This window comes from Bidens hawaiensis, unplaced genomic scaffold (assembly GCF_021521415.1).
Source record: "Bidens hawaiensis isolate Kalapana, Puna unplaced genomic scaffold, B.hawaiensis_p1.1 tig00000055_1, whole genome shotgun sequence".
In the NCBI taxonomy this organism is placed as follows: Eukaryota; Viridiplantae; Streptophyta; class Magnoliopsida; order Asterales; family Asteraceae; genus Bidens; species Bidens hawaiensis.
In genome coordinates, this window is record NW_027491016.1 from 1499045 (window position 1) to 1510732 (window position 11688).

Sequence of the window (11688 nt, forward strand, 5' to 3'; positions counted from 1 at the left end):
AAAGGATGGTGTTTGACTTATTATCCTTAATTTTAAAAGGGATTTTTAGTTTTAATAATTCTAGTTGTAAAACTTTAAATCATGTTCTAACATGCATTTAGTAACATGATATTTTGAAACCATTTTCAAAATTCTAATTTATAATAAAACCATTTTATTATGGGCGTGAGACGGCTAGTTAATAAATCCATTTTATTGAACTATGTGTCACGTAATTACCGATAATTATTAGAACCCGTTTTATGCTTTGTTAATTAATTCTATGTGACGAAGTTGATATCCTAATATCTAGCAACCACATAATCAAACAATCAATTAACAAGCATACACAATTATACTAGACACGAGCCACTAAGTTAGACCACACTTGTTAGCCGAAACAAGTGTGTGTCTTAGGTCCGATCCTAAGGGACACACGACACATGGATGTTGTAGCTTCCACTTGATCCCGCATCCAAATGCGTCAAGCATCTTCTTCAACCCCGTTGTAATCCATTGGGCTTGAACTTGGGCCTTAGCTTCCATAAGCTTCCATTTGGGCTCAATTGGTGGGCTTAGGTCCTTTTGGGCTTGAATCCCCTTAATGGGCTTGTGAGGCCCATTATCACCATACCCGGCCCAATAAGGCCCAAACTTCCAATTTTGCAATCTTCTTTAATTTTACAAAACCAAATGTCCTAATACATTTTTTATTCTATAAAATAAAGATATTACAAATAATCTATTTATTACATACCCATATGAATAAATAATTACAAAATTGCACCTAATTAATTATTACAAACCGAAACTTTGAATAATTAATAACAATCACAACAAACATCCATTTGGTCTACGGCTCGGTCTAGTTTTAACAAACATAACCCGTTATGTCTTAGGAACCCGTTCCAAAACCCCTTGACTTTATCGAGCCTAGCCCAACCCATTTTGGGCTTGACCCAATAACTTGATTATGAGCTTCGGCTCACATGTCCAAAACACATGGGCTTCGGCCCAATGAAAGGTCTCATGGGCTTCGGCCCATTTAACCAAAATGGGCTTCGGCCCATTTTACTTTCTCCCCTCCTTTTTTTTTTCCGGTTAGCCCATTAACCAAAACAAGTGGGCTTCGGCCCAATATCACCCGAATTGGGCTTCGGCCCACATACTCGGTTTTATATTTTTATATTTTTTTTTTTGAACAAAGCCAAAAATAATAACAAGATTAAATACAAAAAAATCATGCATGTTAATTTTTGTATAAAATCTTTCAAGGGGAAAAATATAAAACCGAAAACCCGAAGCTTAGTTTCCCGTATCCCGGCTCTTGATGCCATTTGTTGGGTTTCTATGGATATTTTATGCTTAGTTAACCATTTAACTAGTCACAATTAAGGCGGAAGCGTGATATAAACAAACTAAACATATGTATCCATGTGTTTATATATGTATATATTACAAGTTTATAGGAAATGTGTACATGAACAACCTAATTTATTCATGTTATAAGATTACCAATAATCTATTTATTAGAAACCCGAAGCAAGGATCAAATGATACGGAAAACTAAACTATCAAAGCTATAAACACTTACATTTTTAACCTTTTAAGAGTGTAGTTGATGTTGAAGAAGATGATGATGTTGATGCTAGACTTTCAAAAGGAAAATCCTCAAACGGAAGATACCCCGAGCCTCCAACACACACCGAACTTTGTTAGGGAGCTTGAACACGAATAATCGAGACCCGAGCCTCCTTTTTGATCTTGGCCGTAAGCAAGAACAAAGAAAGAAAGAAAGACTTGTGGTTGTCTAACTTGAAAGGTCACATGTGTTGCTTGTTAGAATATATATATATTCACACTCAACACATAATCAAATCTTTCATACATGGTGTTAGGTTTTTTTAGTCAAGTAAAAATTACTCAACATCCACCATATCCATGACAAGATTTTGACCAAAACTTTGGGGTGTGGGGCCCACCCAAAACCGGCCCCAAATATATATATATTTATTTTTTTATTTTTTTTTATTTATTTTATACTTTATAAAATATATAAACACCCCATCTTTTATAAACCATTTTATAAAAGAACACATAGTTAAATAATCATTCCAATAATAATTATTTGAATAAATAAATTAACCAATTAATTTATTTAACACTTTCAAGTAAGTATTCAGAAACCCGATTTTCTGAATGTATCGTGTTCTGTATTTGTCTCATAGATCTTATCTTAACAAATACATAATTGGTGTGTGTCTAACTCGTTATTGGGTATGACCCGACTTGGATCAAACACAACTAGCCACATTAACCTAATTATGTGTCTCGGGCATACGGTATTCCAACAGTTATATCCTATCAAATTTGGTGATTTTCAACCACTAAAACTAGCTTAAAAATTAGTTGTAATTGCCCAAAAGACATGAAATATCACTAGGGATGTGAATCAGGTGATTCAGGTTGAATTGGTTAAAGTAATTTAAATTGGCAGGTTACGGACTAAATAAGTAAATCCGAACGCAAAGTATATATCTATTCGTATAAAAAACAACCATAACTTGTAAAGGTTTAAAATTTTGTCATGTCACGTATCGACCCATTTAGTATCCATTTACGAGTAACGTCACACATGGTAACTTAGTAAAAAATTAAACAAAAAATGACTTTGGCATGTGTATATTTATTTTTTTTGTAATTGACGTCTTTTCAAATGTTTTTGCTTCGTATCTTTTATTCCCGGTTAACAAATTTATTCTTCTCTACTAGTGGTAATGAGAATTAGTTATGCATATATATTATCTTAACATAAAACAAAATGATTTGTATTTGGTATCGGTAAATTTGATATTTCGTCTTCTTATTCTATTTGTTGAAAGGTTTAAATAAATTAATTCACCGAAATCACATTTATTTAAATCCAAAAGTGACAACTCACAACAATGTAAAGGATTGAACAAATCTCCCAATGCAAATAATCCAATTTTAAATTATAATAAAAAAATGTCATAGTCATTATGAAATATTAATAATATTGATTTTGATTTCTTGGAATTTTGTTGATATAATAACATGTATTAAAACATTTAGTTATGTTTTTTCTTTAGAGTTTGACACTACGACATGAGTTGTATATATGAATAAAAAGCCCCTTATCACTATTTTTATTTTCTTAATAGCATATTTTTATATAAAACTTTTAGCAAAAAATGTTTTAGAAAAGACTATCTCTTAAGCAAAAGAAAACGACTTTATTATATAACTAGTTTAAATACCCGTGTATACACGGGTTAGGTAAACTATATTAACAATGATCAAAACCATTTGAAATAATTATATAAATTTGATATTAGATAAATGAATATGAATATGCATTACAACGTTAAATATAACAAAATTTTCATAAACTAAAAAAAGAAAAAGAAAATTATATGGTAAATTTTCAATAATCTTTAAAAATTTTTTCATATACAACATTTGTAGTTACCCTCTTCATTGAATATTATAAGATTGACTCCATCTCTAATTTTAATCTAGAAAGTGCGACATAAATCAATAAAACTTTTGTTGTATATGATGCGTAAAATTTATTTAATTAACTTTTCTTACTAATAATACACGATTGTTACTAAAAGCATAAATCACTTAGTACTAATAATAATTTGATATAGGGATTTATATTTGTAAGGAGAATAGTGTTTGAGAAAAGATTGATACAACTCATACAAATACTTGAATAAATTAATATTTGTGTTTAACATTCAATATATATATATATATATTATATATATATATATATATATATATATATATATATTGAATGTTAAATAAATAATATTATAAAGCAATATAAATTAATATTTGTGTTTAACATTCAATATATATATATATATATATGCTAAGTATAAAATAAAAACCCACTTGAGTTGTGAAAACTCTAGAAACTCATTCTCAACCACATATTTTTAATTAATGTTTAAATCTTGTGGTCCACAATTAAAGTGAATAAAAAATGTAAATATAAATATAACTTTTTCTCTCTCCTGAAAACATATATAAAAATTAGTAAAAAAATGTTAAAAAATAGCAAAATAATTTTTTTTTGATGTTTCGTTGTTTTGTATTAAATGTTACAACATATATTACATGTAACAAAAAAAAACGATGTTACATAGGGTTTTTGTGGGTTTTCACAACGCAAGTGGGTTTTCATTTTAACCTTACCCTATATATATAGGGGAAAGTGAATACGGTGCTGTTATACACCCAACCATACACGCAAAACTCACTAAAACTACGTAGTTTTGATTAAAATTAAACAAACAACTTCATTTTTCCTCTAGCCAAAAGACACACAATTTCTGCACCTGCTCTGTCCCTCTTCCTGGCCAATATCCTCTCAAATATTCACATCTATAGCATGTTTTAAATTGATTAAAAATCACAATTACCCATGAACCCTAATATTTCATCTATTTACTTGTTATATTCCAATAGACAAAATCATTACTGCTCAAGAACATTAAGGTTTGCTCAATTCCATTTAGCTATATACATACCAGAATTGCAATTACAGATATGATTGATATAATTTCTCAAAGGACAATATTTTAAGCAATATGCAAATCCATCTTTAAATTAAAGGTAATCAAATCACGAGCTTGAGTGTAAACCTGTGATGCATCTCAATTAAAAAATGTTAGTTAATTTCTTAACCTAAAATCAATCAGTTGAACTTTCACGTACTATCAATTCCAATTTTTATTGAACCTTCATAATACTAACTTGCATAACCATATACCAAATGTTTCACTCGGAATCTTAGAAGAATTTTGGGGAAAAAAAAACAATGAAATAGTTATCGATGTTGGGGTAGCAAGAAGAAAGGAAGAAAGATCAGTACAAATGGAGATAGTTTAGAAATCAAGAGATTTTATTTTTAGGGATTTTTATCAAAACTACGTAGTTTTGGTGAGTTTTACGTGTAAGGTTGGGTGCATAACAGTACCGTATTCACTTTCCCCATATATATATATGCAAAACACCATATACTAAGAGTTTAAAACAATGCTAGTTCACAAAAACTGAAAGAGTATTTTAAAACATAAAAATCATTATCTAAAATATAAAAACAGTTCATTTTTTCAAATCAACAAAACATCACAAAAAACATTAAACAATTATAGGTTTTAGATAGCAGCGACCGTTAGATATTTTGATCATATTTGCATGTATTTTTCCTAAAAGGTATTAATATAGGTTTGATGCATATGAGCACGTAACACCACATGACGGACAATGATAATTACCGTTATTAACATTTGTTTTTTTTATGTGAAACAAACCAATTTTAATAAAAAAAACATAGGATAATAAGATTATATAAAAATTAGTTTTTAAGCTTTTGAGCATGTTGTTGTTACTACTACTACTACTATTTTTGGAATATAGAAGTTATAATTATAGTTGGAAAGTGAAAGATTTTTAAAAATCATGAATGTTTTTCAAAATTAAAATGTTAAGTGTAGTTTATAGTTTAAATTAAAAACAAGATTAAGTATAAAATTTAAAGTATTCACTTTTTAATATGAACTTATTAAGACTATTATTTTGTATAAGTCATTAAATTGTAAAAAACAATGGACTGTTATATTAATATTTTAAAACAAACTTTGTAAAAGGATATCATTAAGAAACATTTCTTTTTGTTAAAATTAAATACTACTTGTTAGATTTTTGGTGCTTTTGTGATAAAGGGATAAGTTATAGAATGTTTTAAATGATTTATTTTAATCAATAAATCAATATTGTGATGAACCAACACTATGACTTTGTCTTTGTTAAGAACAAATTTGTGAGATTAGAATAGAGAGAGAAACTAAAGAGAAGGGAATCAACCTTATCAAAATATCTACATCTTCATTATAGGGATGAGCAAATTCTAGTATCGGTACCTAATTGATACTAAGTTTTGATAATTCGGTACCGGTACCGGTATTTCCCGGTTTTTGCATGAGTCCTGGTACCGAATCGAATATTTCGGAACCGGTATAAAAAGTTTGCAATTTTTGGTACCGATATTTTCGGTATCGTTACCGATCCCATCCCTAATTCATTCTGATCTCAACTTGTTTATTTAGGCGATACAACTGACAATTTACAATTACAACCCTAATAGTTATCCACAATTGCCCGCTGTACTATTTGGCACATAACACTTCGAGCTTTAGGATTCAATTGTGGCTTTTATGATGCAAGCTATTTCTTGATGAACAATGGCGTGGGAATATTATAAATTGATTTCAAAATTTTATATGAATTTAACCGAATCTATTTGATTCTGGCTTTTGCTAACGTTTTATTTGATGATGAAGAACTACTGGCATATGATGCATTCTTTCTTTTCCAAATCCGTCTAACGTCTAACGATCAACCAGTTGAGATATTGGATGAAACTAATTTGAATTTCAGTTTATATACGAAATCGTAAAAATAAGCATACTTAATTGCAATAGAAATATTTGACAAAATAGTTATAGCTAACAAAATTAGTTTAAATGAAAGATGATTACGGTTAAGAAGCAAACTTGTAATGAAACACCACCAACAACCACCATATTAAGATGATTATAGTTATATTATTAATATTAATAACATAAATTACTGTTATAGTTTAATAACATAAATTACTGTTATATTTATAATTTAAGGACCTAATATTAATTTTTTTTTTAAATTTCATTTTCAACTTTTATACTATAAATAATATACGTTTTGAAAACATAGTTATTTTTTTATTATTTTGAGTTTTTTTAATAACTTGTATTTATTAACTTTTAAAAGAAAAACAGAATGCACCTGTGTTTTGTTTTTGTTTTTTAAACAAATTGTGGCAACTATTATTAGTATAAAAACAAGTACAAAGGATAAGTTAAATTATATAACATGTAATCCTTAATTCTATTAAATAAATAGAAATGCAATCTTTATAAAACAGATAAAATAGTTTAGATAAGTAGGGCCATGGCAATGCCACTTACGTATAGTTTAGTCGATCCAAAATCCATTATTGATCACAAAATAGGGTCCACCACAGAATGAAGACACACGTCGATGCTATTCTGATTGGTCTACGATAATACTAATCATCCCTTGAGGTTCACTCTAATTACATACTATATCCCTTCAATTGTTACATGTATATGATACATTGTATAATACCACTGAGATATCTTATTACTAATTACTTGTCGGGTTCGGATTATGATATTATGTGATAAAAAGTTTAGATATTAGAATTAAAATGATCCGAAACTGGATCTTAGACTCAACTGAATTAAGATTTAAAATAATATATTCAGGTATTGTTATTTATTTATGAACATCAGTTTATTATATTTTCTCAGATTATGTAACATCGGTTTGATATATTCAATTTTGACACAAGTAAACATACAGACAATCGCTTGAGTATTGTTTGATACCGTTTACGACTCAAACCCATATAGTACTTATTATAATCTAAGCCATAGTTTCGTACTTAAATACTCTTAGCGTTACCCGCCTCAAATGTTTTAGATTTATTTTGTTTGTTGAGTTAGGGTTTTTCTTGTAATCCTTCAATACATCGTACCCTTTCTATACATTTACAGTCATTCACTTTTAAAAAATTTAAATAAGTCATTCACTTAAAAAAAAACTAGATTTATGTTTTCCTATTAATTGTTTGAAACTTCAACATCAAAGAAAACATAAAGAAAAGAAAATAAGTCGTCTGTAAGCAGCTAAAGTCAAGTTTATGTAAAATAATCCGAATAAAATGAAAAGTAATTAGATCAAAACATCAAGAGTGACATGTGTAACTTCACATTACAATATTTTTCATATCGGCCCTCATAAAATGTTCACAAAGCTAGCACATAGCTTATCCATTACACAATTATATATACCATGCTTGACCCATCACCAATCACCTTCACAACCAATCAATCCATTAACACAACAAACATCATATTTCTCTCCGATGACAACAAGAAAACTACACCATGATCAAACACCAAAGTTCCTTTATCTTGGTGGAGGTAGTGACAGTGGCGATCAGGGCTTTGAGATGAACGAATCTGACGTGTGGAACATTGGTCATGATCATTCAAATGAGTCTCAAAACCTTGTACCTAGAAGATCAAAGTTTCCATTGAAAGCTCATCAACAAAGAAAAGCAGCCATGTCAGGAAGGTCAATGCCGGTCAACATACCTGACTGGTCAACGATTTTGAGAGACGAGTATAAACATCATGAGAGGAGAAAAAATTATGATGATGATGTAGGGTTTGATGGTGATGACAATGAGAACATGTTGCCACCACATGAGTATCTAGCAAGAACAAGAATCGCTTCGTTTTCGGTTCATGAAGGTGTTGGAAGAACACTCAAAGGTAGAGATTTGAGTAGGGTTAGAAATGCTATTTGGAAGCAAACCGGTTTTGAACAAGATTAATTAGTGTATATACTTAATCAATAATTATGTTAACTATTATAACAAATGATTTTGTAACACATCATAGAACTCACTCCATTAAATCAGATGATTTTGTAACACATCATAGAACTCACTCCATTAAATCAAAGAGTAGATAATATGTTACTATTAATGTGTATTTTTGTTTTAAATGATGCTATTTACAAAGTTTATCCTCAAACACATGTATCATAATGTATAACATCTTCAAACTGACAATTGTATAAAAGGATTAGGGGCTATTCAGTACCCTCTTAATGATTTCATTAGGAGGTTGCATCCGAGTCAATCAACATTGAGTACGTTTGGCTCACTAGAAAGATAACTCTGAATTGGAAATTTCTTACCTATTACGTTTCAAAATGATGATAATTGAAAATTTTACTCCTTTAAATGTGTTAATAACCATTAGTCTGCCACTCACTCACAACCTTCTCAACCCACCACCACCAATCACCATCACGTCAAGGTACTCAATGGTGCTAGACTGTCGCTATCTAGTCAAAAACTATTATATCAGTGTCCTAATCACCTAAGCAAGCTAGGGTAAGTAGGGTGTCGAACCACGAGGAGTATGTGGTCAGTGTGCAGTGAAACTGATTCCTAACATTATGAAGTAGTTCAAGTAAAGTGCTGATCACACTAGCAAACAGTTTGGGTTTAATATTAATCAACAAGTAAACAAAGTTTCAATCAATTAACAAAGACAAATCACACCCGGGAATCCAAGTACGTAACCTAACAGCAAACTCATGCAACTTAACAGATAAACTATTCTGTGTGAACTACAGACAGACTAACCGGTTAAACCTTAGGCATCCACACTCGCTAACACACGGCACTGGTTATCAAACGGTCCCTGCCAGTGTGACTCAACTAAGGGCAAACGTATGCTTTCTAGCAATTAACAGGTCAAAACAATCCTACAAGAAATTATCATAGCAATTGGCACACTAATCGTTCTGATCGAAATAAACCTAAAGTGACGTTGTGCACAATCATACTAGACATCAATACTCATAGATTAACATCAACGATAGTTACAATCAATTCGTTCTTAATACATGAGAAAAACTGAAAGATACAATACTCTACATCCCGGGTATGACTTGAAAGGATTAGCCACGATTCGTCATCTCTCGGTCTTCAATCTTGATGTTATAGATCATGTAAGTGAAGTAGAGATGATTGGAATTGATGGTTTTGTCCTTTTCTTCTCTCCAAATGGTCTGGTAACTGCTTCCAAAAGATCCCCTCTCAAACCCTAACTTTTTCCTTATATAGGGTTTTAAATTTGCGATCACGTTGTTTTATTTGTTCTAGCATATGGTACTCTAGTTTCAGCAAATGGTACTCTGGCTTAGCAAATGCTACTCTAACTTTAGAGTATGACACTCTAAATAAACAAACCATACTTTAAAACTTCCTGATTTGCGTCCCTTTCCTACATAGCATAAGATACTCTGATTTCAGCAAATGATACGCTAAGCCAACTTTTACCCAGATTCTTTAGTTTTGATCATACACTATCACACATCATCCCGGGTCTTCATTCCATGCTCGTACAGGTCCAAATTAAGCGCGTTATGTCACACCCCGACCAAAGGCGGCGGAACATGCCGAGGTGTAACGATTGTCCATAAGCACATGACACTAATTAAAGTGACAGTATTTAATAAACTCATTTCATTTCACAACATCGAAAATGTCACATAACAATTATCCATAAAATAACCATAAACAAAATATCACAAAATATGGCAAATTTGATGTTGTTCATTTTTACTAATATCCTAAGGTCTTTGATGTCGTTTTCTTCACAATCATAAATCAACCAAGATGCAAACCTGCAACATTTCATAAAATAAAGTTTGTCAACACAAAGGTCGGTGAGCAATTCATAAGTTTAATCATATTAGTATATAATAAAGATAACCACAAAACTTGCATACGAAACGATAAATAAGAGTAGTAATTTGGATAAATAGATATCGCTAAACACATTAGCGACATCTAGCTATAAGGGGATGCCAAATAGTCTAGGATTTTATAGTTATCGTTAATTGCATTACGTTAACGACACCTTGCTATAAGGGGATGCCAAATAGTCTAGGATTTTATAGTTCCACCAACCAAAAGCGATAAACACATAGGCATATAAGCATAGAACACCAAATCGAGCAATTATTTAGGTAAAGTATACAACTACGTTTGTGGTTTAAGATTCAAATATAAAGCATTTTGTTGAATAAGTATGAAATGTTACCCCCAAAATAAAAGATGAAAAATGGGGTATGAAGTACTCACCTTCAAGTAGTAAACTTGAAAGATGATAATTTGGAGATTTGTCGGAACGACGAGTTTAACGCACAATGCCTAAAAAGAAAAGAAGTCTTGAATTTAGAAAGGTTGTCTTGAAGGTCTTTAAATAAAATAAATGTTGAGAAATGTAAATAATTAAAGTTCAAGGTTTTAAAATGTAGCTATTTAAGAATTTATAATAATAACCCTTTAAAAATGTAAGTTTGCTCGAAACCGGGTTAAAGTATCAAACCTTAATATTTACTCAACCTATGTTAAGTAATAAGGTGGGTAAAATGCAAGAATGCAAATCCCTTTGGAATAAAGATACAAAAACGGTTTTTTTTAATCGAGTGTTCGAGTTGTCGGTTCGGGTCTTGATAATTGGTCAAACCCAAAGTCAACTTTCCAAAATATTGAATGTTATGAGATAAATCAATAAAATTTAATAAGACTTAACCAAGTATATAGTTCCATTGTTTTATAACTAACAACGCACGTTAAGCGAGTGTTCGGTTTTGTCGGTCCACACTTTGTTATGAGATCAAGTTGGATCCAACATTTCCTAGTACTTAAGAAAATATTTAAAAATCAATTTGTAACTATTTTTAAAGAAATATACAAGTCTTGATGGCTGAAAAAAAAAACACATATGTGTGTCTTAAGCGAGTAAGAATCGGTTTGGTTCGGTTTCCATCTCACAACAAGTTCATAGATGGTTTCCACATGTCCAAACACTAAAGAACTTGTATAATAATGTAAAATAAAAAATACTTTAAGTTTTACAACCAAAAGTTAACAATAAAGTCTTTAAACAAAAGTTCGGTTTTCGGTTTGGATCGTGTTTCGGGTTAAGACCGAGGTAAGATTCTATAAACCCATAACCA

At 30.5% G+C, this 11688-nt stretch overlaps 1 protein-coding gene across 1 annotated transcript; it reads left to right on the forward strand.

Moving 5' to 3' along the window:
- The first annotated feature begins 8005 nt into the window (after positions 1–8005).
- Positions 8006–8479, forward strand: LOC143621959 (protein S40-4-like). The gene has a single exon (XM_077093251.1). The coding sequence runs from the start codon at positions 8006–8008 to the stop codon at positions 8477–8479; it is 474 nt and encodes a 157-aa protein (XP_076949366.1).
- The last annotated feature ends 3209 nt before the right edge of the window (positions 8480–11688 follow it).